General features: G+C 36.4%; 1 protein-coding gene across 6 annotated transcripts; it reads right to left on the minus strand.

Moving 5' to 3' along the window:
• Positions 1–1917: 1917 nt before the first annotated feature.
• Positions 1918–24417, minus strand: slc4a5b (solute carrier family 4 member 5b). Of its 6 annotated transcripts, none has more exons than XM_047804759.1 (25): positions 23069–24417; positions 20664–20861; positions 18661–18787; positions 18013–18173; positions 17673–17822; positions 12848–12903; positions 10429–10586; positions 10238–10325; positions 9947–10101; positions 9701–9829; positions 9077–9251; positions 8693–8826; positions 8212–8483; positions 7914–7978; positions 7568–7759; positions 7081–7194; positions 6742–6855; positions 6277–6438; positions 5847–6025; positions 5628–5700; positions 5002–5070; positions 4425–4598; positions 3757–3927; positions 3326–3438; positions 1918–2589 (listed from the first exon to the last, which is right to left on the minus strand). In XM_047804759.1, exons 1-24 carry the CDS (start codon positions 23121–23123, stop codon positions 3349–3351), a joined length of 3261 nt encoding a protein of 1086 aa, XP_047660715.1. In that variant the 5' UTR covers positions 23124–24417; the 3' UTR covers positions 1918–2589; positions 3326–3348. The 6 variants fall into 6 exon arrangements, with proteins under 6 accessions (XP_047660715.1, XP_026995521.1, XP_026995523.1 ...); XM_027139720.2 differs by having other exon boundaries at positions 17667–17822; XM_027139722.2 differs by lacking the exon at positions 6742–6855 and having other exon boundaries at positions 17667–17822.
• Positions 24418–25146: the final 729 nt, after the last annotated feature.

The following is a 25146-nucleotide window of genomic DNA, read 5'->3' on the forward strand; positions in this document are numbered from 1 at the left end:
CTCAGAATTATGAGAATAATCTTCATGAAAAAAATAATTTTGCTCTGTTTTTCTGAATTAAGTAGATTATCTTCATATCAAAACCTTATATTTTCTCTGGACTTAATGATAAATACATGTCTGACCTTTGGAACAAAAGAAACAAACTAGAAAATTGCATTTGTGAGGATTTATGGTGATTTTATTTCTTTGCCTACATTGACGCTGATGCATTAAGAGGATGGGGTCCCCTGTACCAAGATGGCCGCTCAGTTGACGCATTCGTTCCAATGTACTGCCGTATACAAGGTGACATCTAGTGTATATATCTGTGGGAAAAGCCAAATAAACTCGGAATTCCTTCTTCTCTATTACGAGTTTCAGAATCAGAATCAGAAAGGCCTTTATTGCCAAGTATGTTTTCATATGAGGAATTTGTTCTAGTACAGGAGCTCCACAGTGTAAACAGAATGGCAATGATAACACATGAACACATATATAATAAAGACAGTTGGATGTACAGTGGAAAAATGTGCAAATTGAAATATAAATTTTAAGTTTCTCGCAAAGAGTGACGTCAAACATTGGCTTTAATCAGCATTACTTTAGAACATTTCTTTTAGAAGAAAAGTTCACAAAATTTATTATAAAACAAAATGTTGACACTTGCAGTGAAGTACATTAAAACAGTTTTATACATTTTTAGAGCTCTGAGTTCATATAGCTACCATAGCTATGACGCCATGTCGAAGTTTCTCAATAAACAAAAGTTCATTTAGCAGTTGATACTAAGCGTAAACCTAGCTGTATGTGCTGATGGAGACTGACTGGTCTTGTTCTGTCCTTCTGTCCAGAAACTGAGCCTTAACATTGTCTGTATTAAACTTATTGTGCTACTTGACACTGCTTGACGTGACTTATTCTGAAAAATGGATTTTCCCCCTGTATTTCATTTGCAAATCCTATTCCCATTGTTAACCTCAACATAAATCTGCAGATTATCAGTTTCCACTGTGCAGCACATGTACACAAGTTCCTACTTCCTCCATTTCTTTGACAATTTTATCAACCTTGTCATCAGCCTCAAGCAGTATGTTTAGTTTATTTGAATATGAATTAAATTTGCTTGTGAGCCCAAATATTTACCCCGTTACTATTTCACCAACAAATCCCACTATTCTTTTCCAATATGAGCAGACAATGTGCGTCAATTCAATAAATTCAATTACTTTAAATGTCAGCTTTATATCTTAAATGAGTGAATTATAATTATGCTGCCTTTTACACATTTCACTTAATGATTGATTCGGGTCTGGAGCCCCAAAACTCCAGCAGATACTGGGTTTCTTCCCTGGTCATTCTCTACCAGGATTTGCATTTATACAGTATATCCATAAACAATATACAAAATATATGTAAATTAACTATTTAATTAATTACAAATTAATTTATTTAGATGACCACAGTAGGGATGTATTCTAACACAAACACAAAGAGATAGGAAATCTCAGAGCCAGTATTATCAGTATTATTAAAGAAAAAAGATATACATGTTTATATAACAATCTTAAAATAGCTTAAAACCCAAGCATACATTACAATTTCTTGACTTCAGTTTAGAATCTTGTTCAGTTGTACACATGGTTCATTGTCTGTGCATGATTTGTTTTTGGTAAACTACTGAATAATAAATGCGGAAGGCATATTGATAAATAGTACAATGACATGCGCTCGTGTTTAAAGGTGAAGTGGTGTAGATGCTACTTAAAAACTTTATTTTGGTGACCTTTATTTAAGAAAAATTCCTCAACCGTGTCTGCCATCATACACGAACTAAACTGAAAGCAGATTTAAGATCACAGGACCATCCATGCTAAAGCAAGGTAAGGACAGGGTTTGTTCAGTTTTTAAAATATCTTTATTTCTAGCATACATCACAGGACTTATCAAACCGACTGCATACTCACAAATAGTAGATTCATTCAAACAGAGAAACTACTATAAACAACTAACTATAATTAACAATTTTAAACATTAGTTAATGTTGTAATACATCAGTTGATTTTAAATCCTATTAAACTCCAATAACAGATTTTAAATCAACATTTGTTCTATAGTTATTTTTAGTGCTTACAGTAACTTTTTAATTAGATCCAGGGTATTCTAAAGAAGTATATTATTTTTGGATGTTTCAGTCACATGGTTTTATTACACACAAAGCAACACAAAAGACTGAGGGTGAATTTTATTTAAAATATGGCAGATTATTGTGCTATGTAGTATTTATTCTACTTGCAGAGAATTTTAAAGTTATGTGATTTAAAGGCTGCTGCTATCTAACCTAAGCAGTTGTCATGTTCAGTATGGATGAAAATAATTTTAAATTCATTAGACATACTATAGCAAAGGACATGAAGTTTTAGGTTACATAAACATTTTTCACCCAAACAGCAAAAAGATTCTTATTTCACCACAATGTGGTCTCACTGCCAGTATCAGACTGTTACTGATAGAACTCGGTCCCCTTGTAATTTGGCTCCATAAACATAGGACAGTGGTAGAAGGGAGTGCAGGCTGAGCTGGAGACGGAGGGCAGGAGATCTTCATGTGCTGGTGAAAATGAACAGAAGTTATAAATATTCAACAGGTCAGGCTTGCTCTGGCAAGTAACAAACTGATTTTCCAAAAAAAAAAATTAATAATAATAAAAATAAATAAATAAATAAATAAATAACAGGAAACAGGAAAAGGTAAGAAGTGTCCCTAGAATAGGCTCCAGATGCACCATGAATCAAATTACTTCCCATTCCAGATTTATTCAGTACTACGCTAAATTCATGCCACATACAGTAGATAAAGTTACCAGATGTTATAGGATATTTCTGCTTGCTAACTTTGCTAATGAAAGCTACTGAATGATAAAATAAAGTACTGACTATTCCAATAAATTCATAGAAATTCTCTTTAAACGTATTTTTTTTTCTCAATCAGAATCAGATTGAAATGCAGCTTAAGAAAAACACAATAAGCCAGTTGATGATTATGACAGAAATCTCCAAATTCCACTTCCATTTTAAAGTTTGCTTGTCTAAACTTATTTTAGTAACTCGCTAGTTAATTCTGGTGCAGAGATTTTGCCTTTAGTTATTTTACTCAATTGGGATCGATGAATTTAATAAAATACAATATACATTAAAATACCGTAGACACATGCGATATGCTATTTACGTCAGCTTCTTTATTTTTACAAATGAAACCAAACAAACCTATCCAATTACTAGAAATTTAATGTTCTAATGATTATACATTATCTACTTCAGAGGAAGGGAATTTAAGGTTAACTCACAGGTTGATACAGCAAGGTGTGTGTCAGGAGGGTGTGTGAGGAGGATCAGGGGAGGATGATGGACACTCCTTTGGTATCTTCACTGAGGGAAGGCTATCACTTGGACATTTCAACTGGGAGAGACACAGAAACCTCAAGCTACTGCCATGCAGATAAATTTGCTAATTTAAATACCCACAATTCAGCAGAAAACACATGCAGGACACACCAAATAAATCGAATGCCATGCTGGGGCTGGTACATAGGAACTGTTAATTAGATAAATGACACATACAGACTGCAGTAAAAGTTACACAGTGCCTCTTTAGCAACACTGAAAGGTAGGAGAAAAAAAAAGATTAATTACAAAACATTAAACCAATCACATTTTCTGATCAGGGTCAAAGTGTGTTGGCATTTAGTGTGTTAAATAAAACCTTTTTTCCACTAACCTCTTCATCACTGTCATGATCTCTGCATTTGGCTTTCTTTCTCTCTTTCTTCTTTTTCTCATCATCCTTTTTTTTCTTGTCCTTCTCAGGGAGGATGTCATCCAGCCAGGCCAGGTCATGCTGGGAGAAGACAAGGTCAAGCATCTTTCTCACTACCATCAGTCCCAGGATCTGGAAATATGACATAACCATCTCTCATCATAAAGTTCTTCAGTTTGATAAGAGGTTTAAATAATGAACAGACCAACAAGTTAAAACTGCAAAAAATAGTGGCTCTGAAGTAGTTTAACACAATGATTTTCCATTATCTAGGTCCTGTTAGATGGATTTTAGGCAGTGTTTCCTTTCATTTGATATCCAGACACCTTGCCTTATGTTAAGATGTGCATAAATCTAAAATAAGAGCTAGTTTAGAGGTAGGCCATCACTCCTTGTTTGAGGATAGCCAGTGACTCAGCTGTTTGGACATCTAAGGAAAGATCATTTCACCACCTCAGTGCCAGACAAAGCGTCTTGGTATGCAGTATACTTGCCTTGAGAGATGGTGGCACCAGCTGAGCAGGTATACTAGATTTATGACAATTACTTTACATCAAAAACAGTGTACTTTTTTAATAAACATTAATGCATGAAACTAGAACTAGGATAGAATAAAGCACAGATCTTACCATGACAGGAAAAATAATAGCTGCAACAGTAGACTTGAGGATCCAGAGTACAGCCAGACAAGTAATCTGAACTAAGGTGAAAAGATGCACCCGGCGCAAAGGTACATGGCGGAGGAAAACAAAGTCCGGCTGGTGCTTGGCGGGCATCAGGATGAGCTTGATCCTCTCCCAAAACTAAATAATATGATTAAAACCCTTTATAATAAGCTGAAGGAAAAGTAATCTAAAGGAACTTCAAAAAAAAAAAAAAAGAAATAAAAGAAATGAACAGCAATGTGTAGATTGATATGGTTTTATACACTGCCAATCTGTTCACAAAGATATATGCTTTTGGGAACATTTGGTGGACTCCCATAAAGATAAATGCTTTTTTGGATTGTATATTTTTTAGAAAAACTAAAAAGGGAGGTTGATTAGAGTTAAGTTAAGGGTAAAGAGTAGGCATGGCATTAGCTGCAGTACTAATCATGTCAGTATCTGTAGAAATACAGATGTGTGTGTGTGTGTGTGTGTGTGTGTGTGTGTGTGTGTGTGTGTGTGTGTGTGTGTGTGTGTGTGTGTGTGTGTGTGTATGCACCTGAATGCCACTGAGAGAGGCTACACCCATGTACAGGAACACACCATAAAGTACTGGCATGGGAATATACTAGAAAAAAGCAGATGAAAAATTACTATAGTAAAAGTTTCAGTGATTGTTGTTGTTGTTGTTGTTGTTGTTGTTGTTGTTGTTTTTATCCAGATATGCATCACATCATTTTTTAGACACTTTTGTTTGGAAGGCAAACAAAATTCCTGTTGGCTCAAATACTGTATTAGGTTTATTTTACTTATTTTAGCTTCGGTTCTCTATTTAGACCATAACAGGTTTAATGGTGATATGGAGTTTAGACCAGCTACTTTATAACTAAAATTTGTTGCCAACAATTATTATTAAACGTCACTTATTAGATGTATCTCTATACAAAATTCCAAATACTTTTTTTAATGGTCCAAATCAAGCACCGAGATTCAACCAACAAAATCAGTATAACAGTTAGCATTTCTTTAGCATTATTATCCTGGTGAGTACTGCATGTTTTTAATTATGAAGGTTGGTACAGGCGAAGACCATAAAGGACGTATAGGTCCAATCTTTCAACAATTTAAACCAAAAGCATAGTGTTACTTATTGAGGGACATTAACTTATTTTCACAAAGACTCACCTGCAGTATGGGAGCCAAGAAAATAGACACTCCAGTGAGCACAAAAACCAGGATACCTGTAAGCCTTTGCTCTCTGTTAAAAATAAGGGAAAATGTTGGGAAGAGATTCAACATAATCACTTGAACGGAACAAAAATCAAGTAAACAAATCTATACATATACTGTATGAATATATGACTGTTAATAATGTAATGTTCACCTTGAACATATAACGCTTACCGCACTCCTAGGAACTGTGGCTGCTCACCTGGAGCACTGCACTCACTCTCCATCTTAAGGGAATCTATGTGGGCAATGGAGATGACTGTAGCTGCTACATACCATGGTAAGCACAGGAAAGAGCAGACGGCCATGAGGATTCCAACCCAAAACATGTCTAAATGGTAGCCACATCCTTTCTTCTCAAGTCCAACATGTGAAAAATGGTAAAAAAAAAATAAAAAAAATTATAAATAAAAATTATACGAAAAATATTAAAATGTATGAAATGTAGTGGTTACGGGAAAAAAAATCATTAAATATAGCATGTATATAAAGGAGGAACTATTGCATTAAATACAAAACACAGGTTTCAGGTCAAATTCTTTAATATGACTATAAGATGCCACCAAATTGTTTGAGAGTGAGAATGATTTTTATAATACCTTACCCTAAGTTTGTTCTCCTTGCGATTGACGATAACAGCAGTTATCTGCTGATCCATAAAAATAAGGATTGTAACAAGAAGAGCAGGTACAAAACTAGCCAAATACATCCACCAGGGGTTCTTCCCAGAAGGGATGACCATCCAAGCACGGTCTGACCGAGTGGGCTGTAGTGACAGAGGTTGACAAAAGTGAGAATTAGTTTAAGTTGCATTTAAAAAAAGGAAGTTAATAAAGAGTACTATGTTTTTTCTGACATTAAAGTTCGTTAGTGCATGCTTTCATAAATGTAATTAGTCTAGGACTATTTTAAACAGCCATTAGAAAACAAATGTGATGGAAAGACTTTCCATCACACCAATAAAAACATTCACACAAAACTTGTGTATATTAAATGCAATCAAAATTTTAGGCAAATAATCATCCTTGACTAAAATGCATGACTTTTAGTCTTAAAATCAGGATCGTACCTTAAACTCTGTGGGAACAATAAGTTTAGGTGTTTCAAGCCCCATTAAAATATCAAGGCCAACAAAAGTCATGATTGATGTGAAGATGGCAAAATCACTGAAGAGTTTCCGAAGCTACACGTTTACAGAGAGGAATAAGAAGGAAATATGAATAGCAAACGTACAGTCATATATAAGGTGTTAATTTAAAAGAAGAAGGAAAAAGCATTTAGAAGAACACTGCAGCAGTCACTTAAGAATTTTATATGATTTTAAATCAATTCTAAAAGGAGGAATTGTGATTAAAGAAAATATTTTCTTTAAGGGATCGATTATGACACAGAAGGGCAGTTGGGTGACCTTGATCTCAGTAGGCACATGCAGTTTGGGGGTCTCGAGGGACATCAGGTAATCCAGGGCACAGAAGACCAGAATGGATATAATAATGGCAAAATCTGCAATCAACGTACGCCACTGAGGGATGAGGTTGGGATTGGAGGGGGTCAAAATAGGCAAAAATAAATAAAAATAAAGGTAAATATGATAGATAGGAAAAATCTTATGGTTTTCACAGTAAATATCAATAATGTCTTTAATATACAAATATATTTTCTTTTGTACATACAGACAATTGATGTCTCATTGGTCATTTTAAAAACGTGTTCATAAATTCATCTATAAAACCTATTTTGAATTGTGCAATATAGTTTATTGTTATTTCAATTACCAAATTACCAAAGTTCTCTTTGGAGGTTTAATAATGTACTTAATAAAACATGTGTGTGTACACAGGTGGAATGGTATTTCTATTCATAATTATATAATGTTCTTGCTGGCTCATTCAAACCTTGGTGGGGAAGTAGCGGCTGAACTTAAACTTCTTGAGTGAAATGGTCATGGAATAGGTGCCGAAAAACAGGACGAAGCACATGAGGGCCAGGTCAGGAACATACTTGCAGGATTTGCCTACCAGAGATCCACCATACTTTAGACACTCGTTTTTGTTCAGCTGACTCCAGTCAAGAACAGTGAAGTTGTACTGTGTGGAAAGCAGAGTGATACAAGGACTAAATCTGGTAATGTATTGCCATTAATCCAAGCACATTATTTAATTCTACCTCTTCAGTAGTTTATATATAGTTTATATATTTTATATAGCAAAAATTTGTAGCAAAAAAAAATCATAAGATTACCAAAGAGTAATCGGTAAAGTTGTCTGGTCCAAGTAGAGCAGACGAATTGAAATCCATTGAATCACCTATTACAAAAAAAAAAAAAGAAAAAGAACAGTACAGTATAAAAATATGTCATGAATGGAAGTTAAAACAGTGTCTTTCACTGCATATGTAAAACACACTATGTGGAATGAATAACAAACAGATAACAAAACTGTGGAGTTCTATCAGATGACAGATGTATGCAATGTAAGTAAGTGAAATGTGAACTTCAAGAAAGGCCATAAACTGTCATGTTAATCTGAGTGACCCTCACCTTGATCTGGAGGCATACATTCACACTTGTAGCTAGTGATGTAGTCAGGCTTGAAGTTTGTGTTAATAGGGTAGTACTGAAAGGTCCCCACCATCTTCTTTATAGCATCAGAGACAAAGATAAAGGAGATGAGGCTGGAGAAGCCCTCTTCAGTGAAACGTGTTATGTACTTGATGATGTAGCTAGCGTCGGAGGCCACCAGGATAAGACACTGAAGGCAGGAGTGCAGTCCAATCCACAAGCGCAAATCCATGTAGTCGATGTCATTAGTCCTGATTGTGGAAAACAAATAATTTATATATTAGAAAATATCTCTTTTTTCCTACGGACATAAGGCTGTTTGTCACAATGCCTGGCTTTAATGGCTGCTATCCAATTACAGATGATTTTTACAATGAATTACAATTGGAAAAGGTAATTTATATTAAGTACTGTAGTAGGCATACATCTATAAAACAACAAATACGAGGTAGTCACTCACTTGCAAAATTCATACAGCAGCTTCTCAAAGACCAGTATAGGTCCTGTTGAACTCAGGATAATGAGGGGTTGGCCACCAAAAAAACAGAAAACTGTTCCTGCTAGAGCTGTGCCAAGAAAGCTCTCCATCACACCCTAGAATATACAGTAAGAATTCAGAACACTGAGATGAGGATAGATGAGAACACGATGAATTACGATGAATATTTTTCCTAATGGTTCCACTAGTTTGTCAAAGCTTATAAAAATTCATAATCAACTGATATATTTGGGAGCTTAAAGGACAATAAATGGTTTTATTATTGATTAAGTAAAGGCATAAACAACACAGAATGTGGGAAGAATAAAACTGAGCTTGATAAAGTTTTGTAATGAATAATGGTACTTGGTAGTTGTCGGTGGCGTCTCCTAAGAGGCCTCCAAATGTGATGGCATTAGTGATGCATCCCAAGTATATGAAGAGTACAGCTGAGATAGACTGGATGTGAAAGCCCTCACAAAAGTCACTCAGCAGCCATGGTACTTTCCGTTTGATGTCAAGCCAAAGACCTCCACAAAATCTACATTACATACACAATATAACTAAAAGCAAATAAGCCACTAGACATTACAAAGTAATTACAAACGAAAAAGCAAATCAATGTTTGATACTCTATTTTTTTTTTAAACAAACTAATTAAATCTCCTCTATACAAATAAGAACACAAACACAGAATATTTGAAACATGGACAACTTGGAATAAAAACATTTTCACCCCAAACTGCATCTGTTTCGACCTATAATTTAAAGTATTAAATGCAATGCAACACAGAATCATACTGTAGCTTAATTGTAAACTAGAATGTACCAATAATTATTTATAATATTTTAATCAACCTAATACAATCATCTCCTTAGACAGTGATACAGCAATCTGCCAGCAACACTTTAACTAGTTAACATGGCTAGACCTAGGATGCTTCTCAAGATGGTTTAGGGCACATACAGTAGTGTACTGGGTAAAATTACCTCCCAGTGAAGGCCAGTTCCTCTCCCATCTCATGAGGGGCAGGCAACTCTTCATCATCATCAGCTATTCCTCCTCCACCTGCAGTTCCATTTGCTTGTCCCAGCTCATTTAGTGAAAACACTGACTTTCTGTAGCACAATTAAAAGCAATTTTATTGTTCTCACCTCTTTTGCAATTTTTGGTTTCTTTTGATCAATACAGATATGAAACCAGATTACACCATATCCATTAAACACAATTCATACCTCATCTCTGCTGAAGGAACTTTTTTTGGTGGTTCAATACGAATCTTTGGGTCCCACTCTCCTGGTGGGAGAACTGTCACCTCATTCAAAAACTCATCAAGTCCTGCAATCAAGTCATCACGGTGTTTGGCCTTATAGGCCACACTGCTGAAGAGCTGGAGAGACAATTAAATAAATAATGACATAATGTATGTAAATGTTGTTTTTTTTTTCCTTGTGTTAATCATTTCACAAAAATGGTGGCACAAAATGAGTTAGAATTATAAAAAAGATTTAAACATTCATTCTTACATCATCAACCATGAGTGTGGCAATGGCACGGCCAATTTCAGTGTAGGATTTAACTTTGCCATGAGGGCCAAGCAAAATGAAGAGGAATCTAGAAACACAACCATAAAATTACTTGTGAAATACATAACATTTTCAGCACTCAGGTTTGAAAAAACATGTAACTCTAAAAATAATAGTATTTTTTTCTTTACCTGGTTGGTACAGGGACTTCAGTCAGTCCACCTAATGTTGTGGCTTGAGCAAGACGGACAAAGGCCACAAAAGGCTTGTCCAGAAAGTCCACCTCTCCAATCAAAACATTGGATGCTTCAGCATCTCTAGGGATTTTCTTCATAAACTTGTTCTTGAGCTGGTGAGTAACATGTCAACATAGTCACCAATGATCTGTTAATGATTGTTAAAAAATATTCAATTTCTCAGTTTTTTTTAGTATCCTAGTAAACAGGAACATTAAAACAAAAAAGAAATAAGAATTATATAAGATTTCTAATGTGTAGTAGACGTATCTTTTCTCACCACCAGAAAATTCATTGCTGTATCAAAAAGTGCTTATGAAGGTCATCATCAAATCGTTATCAGTGTCTGATGGTTCTGCATGTGATTGGTACTGTAAGTGGCCATTGTTATTTATGACTATACATACCTACAGGAACCTGAGATGAACTAGCACATGATTGACATGTACTGTATCATGAAACCCAGTTATAAAAATACTGCTCCACATTTTAGACATTCCTCAATCTTTTACATTTATTTATTACAATGCCTCTAGTAAACAACTGAGAATATGAAAAGTAAGATTTACTGCATACTTTTAAGCAGAACAGCGTTAGTCTTATGCCACCCATGGGTAATGTACAGTAGTATCATGTTTCTGGACACAAGCCACTAATTATTAGATTACTAATATTTAGAATATTAGTAGTATTTATACTAATATTAATAATAATTGTCTGAATGTCTTTGAACTACTGTAGGCATCCTGATGCTGAGCTCAGGTTAATGTCTATATGGAGGTTCTCTACAGGTTGTTTCCCTGTCTGCATAGAGTTACACTCACCAGTTTCCTCCAACCTTTCTCAAACAAGCCAGTAGGTTGGATTGTCTAAACTAATTTGCCCTTGGGTGTGCATAAGTGTGTGAATTATTAATATATGGTGTCTGAATCAGGGTATAGTCCTCCTTATGCCAAGTTTACCCAGGAAAATCTGGATCTTCTGCAACCCTGACCAGGACAAAGCATACAGTGAAACTGAGTGGATGTAAAAAATGAAAAGATATTTTATCATTTTTCTTAATGAGCTAGGAGAGACTACAATCTGTATGTGGCTATGTAAGTCACTGGCTCCATGCTATGACAGTGACATCAGCAGTGGGTGTCCAGAGTGTATGTAAACTGCTGGTGTGTGTTATTGCTCTGTTTTCTGCCTGGTGCTAAGAGCCACTGACTGTCCAAGGAATGGTATTTGTTAAGTATGGGATGTAATTGAGGCACCAGAGTCTAATTTGTCCTGCTGCTTTTCAACCTTTTCTCTGACTTGGTGGTGTGAGGGGGGGTTGTCACTATACTGTAGCTACTTCAGTGTGTTCAATTGTTTGGAGGTGTAAGTGTTGGGGAGTGCAGCACTTAAAAGGTTGCTAGGTGGCCACTATATACATGTCACACCAATTCATGAAATACAATATAATGTTGTTGTTTTTTGTTGTTGTTGTTTTTGTTTTTAAATCTTATCTATAATCTAATTAGGTAAATCTAAGTTTTTAAAACACTGAGTAACCATCTAAGCATTTTACCAAGTACTTGTGCTTATAAAATTGTAGCATAATTTCCAGCATCTCCTCAACATAATATCTTTCAATTCACTCTTTTTCTGAAGTATTTCAGATTTCATATTTATGATGTACTTTTTACACTCCCCCATTTTATCTTTCATTCTCTTTCAAGGTCTCAAATTAACATATTGTCTTATAAACACATTAGCAGACACATTTTAATTGTTCTTACAATAATGTAATGATTTAAAATAAGAATTTAATCCGTCTAAGGGAAAAACTACAGTGGCCGCGAAGTGCAAAACACATTAACAAATCTGAAAACACATTAACAAATCACAAACTATACCTACTGTTTCTGGGTTGTCTGAATTGTCGTTGTGTTTTCGGATTTGTTAATGTGTTTTCGGATTTCTTAATTTGTTTTCGGATTTCTTAATGTCTATTCGGATTTGTTAATTTGTTTCCGTATTTGTTGTGTTTTTTGATTTGTTAATTTGTTTTGCACTTCTTGGCCACCGTAAAAAAAAATATTCCTCGTCATCTAGTTTTGGTGTGGACTTACAAAGGCTGTGTAGTTTAAAAAGACTTTACATCACCCCCTCTCCTTGTAAAATAGAACAATCCACCTCAGGCATGTTACTCAACACTGTTCAGGCCTCACAGAAGTGCCTATTGTTCAGTGCTGCTGTTAGAGAGCGATTGTTAACAAATCTCTAAAGTCTATCTATCACAGCAGCCAAGTAATTGCACAGATTGATACATTTCCTAAATTCCTCCTTGTTAAATCATTTGAAAAGCTTTACACATTAAAGCATGCTCAGAAAAAAAACTTACCTGGTCAGAACTTGGTGTAACTGAGATATCATTCATACTACGACTCTGAACATGATCTAGACAGGAAATACAAACATCACTCAGTTAATAATAAAATCATCATTTACATTAAGCATAAATAACAGGTCTAAAGGACTCCATGTTCTAATTTGGGGCAAATTTGTCCTACACATAAACAGGTTAGTAACTCACATTGTAACAACACATAATGAATGCAGTATAAATATAACTTTTGTACCTAAATTGATGTTTTGGCAGTAAAGCTGGCTACTTATTATACACTTATATGCAACAAAATAAAGACAAATTAAATATCTTTCCCGTTCACAAAGAAAAATCTCACCTGTTTTTACCTCTCTTACCTTGGGTCTCATTTTATTTCCCAAATAAATTCTAATTATAAATTTCTGTTTGATTATTTGCATTCACTTCTGAAATTTGTTGTTTATACATCTAACTATGCTAGCTATTACTTCTTCCTTCAGCTAGTGGCTTTTGTTGCTCTGATTTTAGAAAATAATTTTGGCACTCATACATGAGGAGTGGAAGACTAATAGTGCCAACAGCCAGTCAGAAAGCATTAAAATGCAGAATGTGTGTGAGAGTACAAACATGAATAGAATACACAATAAAATATAAGCCTTTATTTTTGTTACAGTACACTGAATTACACACATATCCCACTTTAGTGGTTGAGGTCAGATCACAGGGTCAGCTCCTGGAGCAGTGAGGGTCAAGGGCCCAACAGTGGCAGTTTGGCAGTGATGGGGATTGAACCCCAATCCTCTGATCTACAACCCCGAGCCTTAACCACTTAAGCCACCACTGCCCCAACACCACTACTTCAACACCCAGAATACACCCACTTCCCCCATTAACCTTCATAATTATCAGAACCCCACACACACCTATTTCCAGTCACCTACACTCAGTCACAGCTCAAATGACTTTCTTACATTGCAAAGTACACGCTCAGTTTGCATTTTGTTTCTGACATTACCAAGCCTTTTGACTTTGCCTTGTGCTTTCCAGTTTACATAGTTACTTAGTCCCATTTCATCTGTTTGCTGATTGCCTGAAACTTGCCTGTTTTTGGCTTTTACCTGTCATTTTGTAACAGTTTTTACAATCGTCTGATTATAACTGCCTTTGCATCCTTGCAGCCATTCCTTAGCTTACAGAATATTTATAACATATGGACGCAGCAAGTGAGCCAGACTTGTGGGAAGCCCTCACAGCTCATTATGATATCAAGAAGGTGTCATTTGGTGGACCTGGATGCCAAAATGGATCACCTTTCCCAAGCCAAGGTCACCTACATCGTGCTGCATCCAACTACTTCTGCAATGCTTAAACAAATGCTTATCCTCAAGAACTTCTCGGGTGATGTTCCTTGGTGTAAAGGTTTTGTACTACAATGTTCTCTGTATTTTGTAAGTCACAAGGGTATGTCAGAGCCATAGAAAACTGCTCACAGGGAAAAACTGCTCTGTTTTTAAACCGCTGATCAACTCCTGGGCAGCAGACAACTTCATTGATGAATAATCTATGATCTATCTTAACCATGGAACTGCTGCCCCAACTTCTGCCCCTCCTGTGAGCTTCATCATCAACACATTAGGCTGCTAGTCACCAATTTCACCAAGCACTCAGTGAACCTGGACCTTCCCTGGATAGAGCTCCACAACCTTCAGCTGTCATTGAAGACAAGCAGCTTACCCACTGGTCACAATACTGCCTGCAGGATTGTGTTTGCACGTCTGGAGCCCCTCTTTCCAACTGCAGGAAATAAATATCCAAAGTCTATATAAATTTTTTTTTTTTATTATTATTATTTTCTAACAGAAGCTTCATGGCACTACAGTGGTTTTGAAAAACCAAGTGAAAGCACACAATAAGCCAAATTATTCAAAATGTTATGCAGAAAAGATTCAAATGAATGAGATAAAATGTGATCCATCTTTCATCTTAAGCTGTGTCTTTTTAAAATGATTTAAGTAAGTGTGACTTTAATATCTGAAAGGGAATACATGCTGTCAAGGTTTACTTACATTAACTTATAAAGTCACTATGACAGAGCATTTGTTTGTGAACAGCCACTCTGCATGCCAAAAGCGTCAACAACAACAAATGCAGATTCTGCTCGTTTTGTAAACAAAAATGACCTGGAACGAGTGGTGATCACGTGCTCCAAGGTAGCTGGTAAAAAATAAATTAATCGGGGTTAATCGGGGTGCTGTATTAAAAAATAATGTTTGATATCTAAAAAAAAATGTTGCACAAACAAACTGAAATAGCTGTGTTAGTCTTCTGATCATGTGGGGGGCCAATTTCACACACATCACTGTCTGTGCTAGAGCCAAAGTTCCCAGGCCCCTGCCAGCAGACACATTAGTGCCACTACTCACATTTCAGTGCCCCTGGTCCCACATCTCTATTTACTTTCTCACAGCTCTCCCCAGTCCTCAGGTAATACAACCAATTAGAACCACCTAAATACCAAGTACAGTTTAGCAAATTAAGTGATCAACTGCCTTTTCTGTACTTTCTTTAACACCAAACTGTGCGGCTGGTCTCAGTTTCTGATCTGTGCTGAACATGGCCAAAATCCCTTGTATGATGGCAGAGCATGCACCGCTGCAAAAACACATAAAAAGACCACTCTTCACCACAGAAAATCCACTGACAGAAGGAAGCAGCAGCAGTGGAGCAGCCTGGCCAGCACCGCTGACAGAAGGACAGAAGGACAGAAACCCCCGGCAAAAGTTGAAAAGTCAGGAGCGCCGCTGTGGCACTTACTCTACCCTCCGGCAGAGGACCACAGAGGTGAGCCGTGTTCAGCAACTAGGGGGAGGTAAAGGATAGGAAAATTCAGATTACACTGGATAACGGACACTTTTGCTGCTACTGAGCCCCACCACGCTCCTGGATGCTGACCTCACCCCCACCACTGCTGGCTGGACTGCTGACACTTGATGACACTGAGACTTAATGCTAAACTCTGCATAAGTCGACCTCACACTGCTACATTGTGTTTTTTCCCTTACTGAATACTTACTGTAATAAAACCCACAACTGTGATTTTTTGCTCACTAACTCCTGTCTCTGTGCTGTTCTTCTGTGTGCCATTCTCTGAAAGACCCTATAGCTGCATCACTCTGCCACCCAACTCACACACTGCGTGATCAGCGACCAGCCCTCACGGACTCACCAGCAGTAGATGGCACAAACCCGTAAAAAGACCACACGACTGACCAAGGGGCGTACCAAGTGACAGGGTTTGTTTGGTGATCCAAGACCTCAGGTATTCAACAGTAGGCAAAAAACTTAACCCCAGAGATGTTGGTCTCTTCTGAACCAAATAAACAGATCAACCAAGTCATTCACAAACTTAACCACCTACTGTATGTCACTGGCAAATGCCCCATCCTTTTTTGTATCCTGCCTCAAATCAGTAATAGCAGACCAACGCACTATTTACCATTCACACCTCCTTAAGTGAAAAGGCTGTTGCCCAGATCTTACATAAGAATGTAACAGTAATATGCATTGAATTGCATACATGTCCATATAATATATTATATGATATGCCGATTATTATTATATGCACCAAGATAAGATGCATAAGTGTGATATGTTGCTGTAGGACTACTATAGAAGAGTAGTCAATTATAATGAACATTTATGACTTTTAGAACATTATAAAGATTTTTAATCAGGAGGTAGCCTACGTTGGGGTGAAAATCCTAGACTCACATAGTTTCCCCAGACTTCCACTCTGGCGACCCCGCAAATCCTCAGTGGAGTGATACATGGAGCTATGGCTACAACTCCGGTCTGAGAGACCCAGGGTAAGAATGAAGAGGGGGAAAGAGAAAAAGATCCAAAGAGATATGTTGAGAGATTGCAAGGTGTAGTATACATTGAAAATTGGAAAGGACACTGCAGAAAAGATGAGAAGGATGAGTTGAGAAGGCATAACATAAGATTGCATGGAAGAATCAGTTTTTTTAAAACATATATCATTCGTCACAGAACTTGAATATGCTGCCCTCCAGAATTCTTTGCACTGTTTGTAAAGACACTGGTATGTTAAAGGCTATAAAACGAGTCCATGAAGTTTGACGTCTTCCCAGTATTTTGACCCGATTCCCTATGCATGAGATGGAGCTGAAGACATGTAAGGATTATGAACACTGTTCACAATGTCTCAGGTCACTTTATATATTCTTTGTATGCATCCAAGATTGACAAAGAGAGGCTGTTACAAGTAACTAATGACCAATTGATAAATGATATTGTAGCATGTATCATAGCAAGCAGAAAAACAAAATGAGTAATTTGAGCTCAGTGCTTAATCACCACAGTATATCTATCTATCTATCTATCTATCTATCTATCTATCTATCTATCTATCTATCTATCTATCTATCTATCTATCTATGTATCTATCTATCTATCTATCTATCTATCTATCTATCTATCTATCTATCTATCTATCTATCTATCTATACAGTGTATATATATATACACACGTATATATATATATATATATATATATATATATATATATATATATATATATATATATATATATATATATATATATAGTGTGATATATAGCATATTATACTTATAGCATAGTACTGGATTGTTTTTTTGCCTTACCATAAATCATTTAGCCGAAGGTGGGTGAAAACTGAATAAATTAATAATTGGATCCATAGCTTCTTTTTAAGGCTTTCCAAGGGTACCAGTCATTTTTAATTACACCCTAAGATCCTCCAACACAATTTATATCCAAAATAGAGGACAAGACCTTTACTTGAAGGACTGGGCTTTCTGATGTCAGCCAGTGAACGATGGATGGGCTTCTTGGTCTGGTGTCGATGCTTTCTCAGCAAAATGAAACTGATCTTCTCTTTGAGCTCAGAGTCTATCAGGCCATCCTGTACATGCCTGTCCACTATGTCATCTGAACATGAGAAAGATACCCAGTTATTATGCTTGCAAAACAAGGATATGAACCTGCTTATCACACAGGTCATTGTTAATGCCTAGAGGTAAGTCAGCTCCATAAAATCTGAAATTGACAGACCACTATTTCTACAAATTTAAGTGTAAACACACATACATATGTACAAACACACAGAGGATAAACTCACCGACTATTTGAGGCAGAGAGTAACCCTCCAGGTCCAAAAGGATGCTACCAGTCTGTAAACATGTTCGCAGCTCAAAGAGACTGTGCAGTGACAGTGTGGAAACATGGGGCTTGCTCCATCGTTCTCCCCCCTCCTCCACTTTCTCTTCAAATTTCACCCACCTTAAAAAAAAACGCACAATTAAATAACACTTAGGTTTCTGTCTCTTTGGTCGAGTTGTGGATTGCTTTGTAAGCTAGGGCAGAAACTTTGGAGGAGTTTGTGTCCGTCAAAATCAGAGTCAGAATCTTTATTGTAATTATTCTCAAGTACAATATAATTATGTATGGCTACTCTTTTAGACAAAATAAATATAGAAATTAAGAATATAAAAAAAGAATAGGAATATAATAAATAAAATACAAAAAAATACAGACACAACCTGCACAAATCATATGATCACAGATAAGAACTGTACCTTTCCCAGTATGGAATTGGATGCTGATCTGTGCAGAGATTGCATTTAGCTGACTTACAGAAAACTCACAGTACAAACCCCTTGAGATTTCAAAGGACATGATCATGTATGTGTGTAAATGGACATAAGCATGTATGCCAACTATGAGTGTGTTTTTGAATAAGTGTGCACGAACATGATATGTGAGTTACCTTGCTGATTCTTTCCACTCTAGTTCTCCACCTTCATGGTGCAGTGTGTCCATCTCTGTGAAAAGTGTTGGTGTGGACTCATCATCCTCTCCAAGGATGCAGCGCAGTCTCTCTGCAGCTGGTGACACTGACACACACACACACACACACACACACACACACACACACACACACACACACACACACACACACACACACACACACACACACACACACACACACACATTGATTCTGATCAGCTCATTATTTCAGATCCCTTCCTACTTAAAGGGTCATTGGAAATTAAAAGTTGATAACAAGATATAAAAATAGAGAGTCATATCAATATTATGAAATGTAGTTAATTATTCTGACACAAGCATTGTTTATATTCCACAACTTGTATGTTTATGCCACATAAAATGAGTGAAATATGCTTCTAATCCTTGTTACCATAGCTGTTCTTTATAAGAAATAGTATATGCATATTGTATGAATGTATCCTGTGACCTTTTTTAATATGCTGGAATATTTAGATGAGCCATTCCAATACCCAAGATCTCCCCAAAACCTAATCCCTTCTATTAGTTTTCTGCAAGCCTTACAAATCTTTTTTGCTTTGAATTTTTGATCCTGGACACTGAACTATTTTACAGTTTTTATTTTATCCAGATCTGTAATACATATATAGTAAAATATATAATATCAATCTGCACCATAACGTGAACTAAACAAATTTCTTTTTTTGAAAGAAATTTGGCTCCCTACCATCATGGCCCAGAGGATTATTAGCATGTGATTGTTTTTCTCTAGTTGTTAACCACTATGTAATCCTACTGACCCTGTGGCTCAACCAAAGCCATATCTGCCTCTGGAATGCTATTTTCATAATAGAAAATTACAGCTTGCTGTGTTTTTCATCCTGATCTGGATAGAATTCATTAGTTGCAGCAAATTGGCTAAAAGAAATCTAATTATTCTTGCTAATAGTAGTTTTTAAACGTAGTTGTTTGAAATGAGTAATTAAGCTCTTTAGGGAGCAAATTATAAGACTTTTGTTCTGATTGTACAAAGCTCAAGCTTCAGTTAGATTCTGTGAGTAAGGCACCAAATATGAATCACTATATGACTGTAAAAAGTGCTTAGACAGTGTCGCCGAAAAAGCACTAAAGAAAGGTAGAATAATGGCCAGCAACAACATAACAAGCATTAAAGAAAACACGCCTCATCTAGACAATTTACATTGACAATTCCTGTTATGTATTTGAAGAACAGTGTAAGGGATTGAAATGAAGTAGTTGCTTTACCTGACAGAGAATAGTAGGAGCCCAGACCAGAGGAAAGAGACTGATCTGAAACCTGAACAGGGCACGACACTAGTGGAATATCTGAGCTTTTCTGATCCATCTTCAATTTATTTCACCAGTTTTTTAAGAAAATACCAGATGTGTAGGAAAATATCTCCTGTGAAACTTTGGTTTCTTCAACTCCTTTGACCTCTCTTGACTCTTTAACTCTTTTTTGTATTTCTTTTCAGTTCATTCTTCAGTTCCTTGCTCTGCACCATTTCCACACATCATGCTGGTTACCTTGTCTTCCAGTGCTTTTGTATAAGGCTACGCAAAACTAAAGTCGAGAGCAAAGTAAAGTGCCTTATGCATGAAAGACTTAACAAGTGTTCTCCTCCTCCATCTCCACTGAGCCCTCCTCTTTTTTTTTTCCCATTCCCCTCTTAAGTCATAATCCAAAGCCAAAATAAACAGAAACTACATCTTGCATACCATCTAAAAATTGTGGGACAAGCATATACTTTCTGTTGTAAATATATGTTACTGCTTACAGTAAAACACGAGAGCCTTCACAAGACCCTTAGCCTAAGTTGGATAGCCTAAGTTGGATAGAAGTCTTGTCACCCCATTAGGACAAGCATTATGATCATACACTGTCACAATACAAAACATCAAAATTTTAATCTAAAATTAAATTAAGCAGAATATTTCTGAAATATTAAAGATCTAACTTACTGTAAGAGTTGGCATCGGAAAGCTGTTCATTTGAGCCATACCCATCATTGCAAGGATCATACTGTTCCACTTGTTCGTTGCACTCCTGATGATGTCTTTCATGACTCCCATGGTCATGCCGTGATGTGTGTCTGCGTTGGCGCCGTTTCTTTCTATAACCTCTGGACACTGGAACACCAACGTAAACAGACTGGGTATCTGAGACAAGAGAGAGGAAGGAAACAAAGAATGTAAAAGCAGGTTAAACTAAACAAATAAATGATAGATAGATAGATAGATAGATAGATAGATAGATAGATAGATAGATAGATAGATAGATAGAAAGAAAGAAAGAAAGAAAGAAAGAAAGAAAGAAAGAAAGAAAGAAAGAAAGAAGAAGAAGAACAACAACAACAGTGAACTGCCTACTCAAAATTGCCTCAAGTAAGGCATGAGTGTGTGAATGTGTATGTTTTGGCCCCAGTGTAATATACTTAGTGTAAAAATTTTTTCATATAAGCTTAACAACCTGTTTAGCCAGAATGTTGTGTCTTTGTCACCAGTAAAACTAACACAATATTGAATAATATTGAAGATTCATGAAAAATTGTTTGTTTCTGGCATCATCAGCTCCACCTCACAACAATTATTTCAATAGAAGAAAAATGAAGGGCAAAATTTGTTGTGAGGTGCAAATAGACTTGTTCTTGTACTGTATCAACACTGTATATATACTGTACAGTACCTTGCAAAAGTATTCATACCCACTGAACTTTTCCAAATTTTGACATGTTACAACCACAAAGAAATGTATTTTATTGGGATTTTATGAAATAGACCGAAAGAAAGTGGCACATAATTGAATGAAAGTGGAAGTGGAAGTGGAATGAAAATTATAAATGGTGTCCAAATATTTTTACAAATAAATATCTGAAAAGTGTGGTGTGCATTTGTATTCAGCCCCCTTTACTCTGATACCCCTAACTAAAATCCAGTGAAACCAACTGCCTTCAGAAGTCACCTAATTAGTAAATAGAGTGCACCTGTGTTTAATTTAATCTCGGTATAAATACAGCGGTTCTGTGAAGCCCTCAGAAGTGTGTTAGATAACATTAGTGAACAAACAGAATAATGAAGACCAAAGAACACCCCAGACAGGTCAGGGATAAAGTTGTGGAGAAGTTTAAAGCAGGGTTAGGTTATAAATTAATATCCCAAGCCTTGAACATCTCATGGAGCACTTACAATCCATCATCCGGAAATGGAAAGAGTATGGCACAACAGCAAGCCTACCAAGACATGACTAAACCTAAACTGACAGGCCGTGCAAGGAGAGCATTAATCAGAGAAGCATAACTCTGGAGGAGCTGCAGACATCCACAGGTCAGGTGGGAGAATCTGTCCACAGGACAACTATTAGTCGTGCACTCCACACATCTTTATGGAAGAGTGGCAAGAAGAAAGCCATTGTTGAAAGAAAGCCATAAGAAATCCCATTTGCAACAAGCCATGTGGGGGACACAGCAAGCAGGTGGAAGAAGGTGCTCTGGTCAGATGAGACCAAAATTGAACTTTTTGGCCAAATTCAAAACGTTATGTGAACACACCATCCCCACCGTGAAACATGGTGGTGGTAGCATCATGTTGTGCGGATGCTTTTCTTCAGCAGGGACAGGAAAGCTGGTCAGAGTTGATGGGAATATGGATGGAGCCAAAAAAGAGGGCAATCTTCGATGAAAACTTGTTAGAGTCTGCAAATGACTTGAGACTGGGGCAGAGGTTTACCTTCCAGCAAGACAATGACCCTAAACATACAGCCAGAGCTACAATGGAGTGGTTTAGATCAAAGCATATTCATGTGTTAGAATGGCCCAGTCAAAGTCCAGACCTAAATCCAATTCAGAATCTGTGGCGAGACTTGAAAATCGCTGTTCACAGATGCTCGCCATCCAATCTTGACTGAGCTTGAGCTATTTTGCAAAGAAGAATGTGCAAAAATGTCACTCTCTAGATGTGCAAAGCTGTTATAGACATACCAAAAGACTTGCAGATGTAATTGCAGCGAAAGGTGGCTCTACAAAGTATTGACTCAGTGGAGCTGAATACAAATGCACACCACACTTTTCAGATAATTATTTGTAAAAAGAATTTGGACACCATTTATCACTTTCCTTCCACCACACAATTATGTGCCACTTTGTGTTGGTCTATCACATAAAATCCCAATAAAATACATTTTTCTTTGTGTTTGTACCATGTCAAAATGTGAAAAAATTTAGTGGGAATGAATACTTTTGCAAGACACTGTATACAGTGTATACATTATTCCAGTTGACAGCCAATTTAGTCTGTGTTATTTCCTTGTAATACAATGCTTGTCTAGGACATCTTAACATATTACACTACAGCAAAATAGGATATCCCACCATCATCTTCATAGCGTCTGCTTCCTTTACTGCTGTGAAAATAGTCACAGTCCATTCTGTTGTGATGGAGAATAAGAAACACAAAAAAGATGGTGAGTGTATACTCTAGTAACCATTTGGAATGGAACAATACAAATAATAAATTAAATACAAAGGTTCAAGCACACCATTTTGTTTGTCCTTCTAAAAGGATGTAATTAAGTATCAAAACAAACTGCAGTGACTATGCAGGTACTAATTTATAGGTAGGTACACTTTATAATAATGTTCCATAAATATAGGTGACTATACAGGAACTAAACAGGAACAAATGAGAACAATTAACACTTTAGAGTTTGCATCCAGGGCTTACTCTTGGCTTGTTTGGATATTGGAAATTTTCTTTCATATTGAAGAGTTCATTGATTGCAAAATTGCATGTCATTCTTGTGCATGTCGTGTCAATGTCAGAACTGTGATCCAACTACCATTCTCAAGAGATATTGTGGCCTACAATGTGGTCCACAGCTTAACTTCCAAGACACATATAAAAGTTGGTCACTTGGTTTGCTAAACTGTTTCTGCTTCCAGACAGTATGAAGGTCGACACTGAGTTAATTCTCTTCTATTCAATTTTAAACACAGTGCCAAGTGTGTTTAAATGATATTGGGATATCGACTGTTGAATGATGGAGAACTGTATTAAATGGTTTTAAGCGATTCCTGTCTTCAAGGAAAGTCTTAAAACAGTATTTCCTCTTCATTGAACATTATCATTCACATGAAGCCTTGTAATGCCAACTGAACGAACATATTCTTCTCATCCTCTTTATTCAGACACCTCAACCTCCCTCCTGTGCACCATCGTTAATTTGTCTTTGTGGTACCATCTATAGTAAACCTGAGGTGATCTGAAGGCTTTCCATGCAGGGCGATCTGCAGAAGTGTGTGATTTTCATAAGAAAATATCATATCAATATGTCAATGTGTTTTATTTAGCCAATCCAGGTCAAAGTCTTAGTGTCAATAGTATTAATTTTAAGAAAAAAAAACACTAACATTTCAGTAATAAGTAATGACTTACCATATTTAATTCAATCCAAAGTCATAATTAACTACTGAAAAACACAGAGCCTTGCTCAGGGGCCCAGGATTAGTATCTTGGTGGCCCTGGGATTTGAACTCACAACCTACCTGATCAGTAGTCCAACACCTACCACATCCTCACTTGACTGAATTATTATTATATGAGCTACCTTAAGCTTATATAATATGAATTCAATCAAGTAACTAAAATATTAATACCCAAAAAATATAGTACATCAGAATACAACAGAAAATAAAAATACTGTTGTTGTTGGAATTTATACTTTTATTTTATTATTTTACATTCATTTTCATTTACAGTATCTTCTCCAAATCTATGTTTTTCAACACTGTTTACACAGATTCAGAGAAGGGCATCTGTATCAGTTTCATAGTCCAAATATCTGTATTTAAAAACAAAGTTGTCACACCTGAAATCCATCACACTACAATCCCTAAAATGCATCGAGACAAAGACAGCTGCTGTGAACTACAACTGTAGGTTTTATGGACTACAGAAACACACACAAACTCTGTCACGTTCTCAGTTGAATAAACACACCCCTGCATAAATTCCCACAAAAACCAACAGTTCTATTCTATCTATAAAAGGATTGGTGTTTATGCTTGCCATTCTGATTCATTAAAGCATTTTCCACAAGTGTCGCCATTTCTGCAACCTGATTTGTACACAGAAGTTAAATTGAATGCGTATTAAAATAAAATCCAGCCTAATGCAACCGAGATTCAAGTTCAAGCAGTTGAGCAGTTGCTAGTTATCTACCGTACGGTAGCAAGTTTGCTTTGTTGGACTTTTGAACTCATTACCTTATGAACTTCAGTCCAAAAGCTTAAGCTGGGCCACCATTTCCTAGATTTAACTCATTCAACCACTGATTCAACCACAATGAATGAACTCAAATTTAAGTAAAAACGTAAAAGTTCACCGAACTACTGTAGCATATTTTACTAGCACATAAGCTCAAATATGACTTTATATATCAGAATCAGAA

This window comes from Tachysurus fulvidraco, chromosome 20 (assembly GCF_022655615.1).
Source record: "Tachysurus fulvidraco isolate hzauxx_2018 chromosome 20, HZAU_PFXX_2.0, whole genome shotgun sequence".
NCBI classification, from domain to species: domain Eukaryota; kingdom Metazoa; phylum Chordata; class Actinopteri; order Siluriformes; family Bagridae; genus Tachysurus; species Tachysurus fulvidraco.

What these genes read in the sequence shown, in the direction of transcription:
- slc4a5b (XM_027139720.2), bottom strand. Translation starts at nt 23,123, where the DNA reads ATGGACTGTGACTATTTTCACAGCAGTAAAGGAAGCAGACGCTATGAA. An exon ending in GAGTGGAAAGAATCAGCAAG is followed by an intron (nt 18,174 to 18,660) that starts GTAACTCACATA and finishes TTTTTTTTTAAG; the next exon opens with GTGGGTGAAATTTGAAGAGA. An exon ending in CCTCTCTCAGTGGCATTCAG is followed by an intron (nt 4,599 to 5,001) that starts GTGCATACACAC and finishes CATATTATTTAG; the next exon opens with TTTTGGGAGAGGATCAAGCT.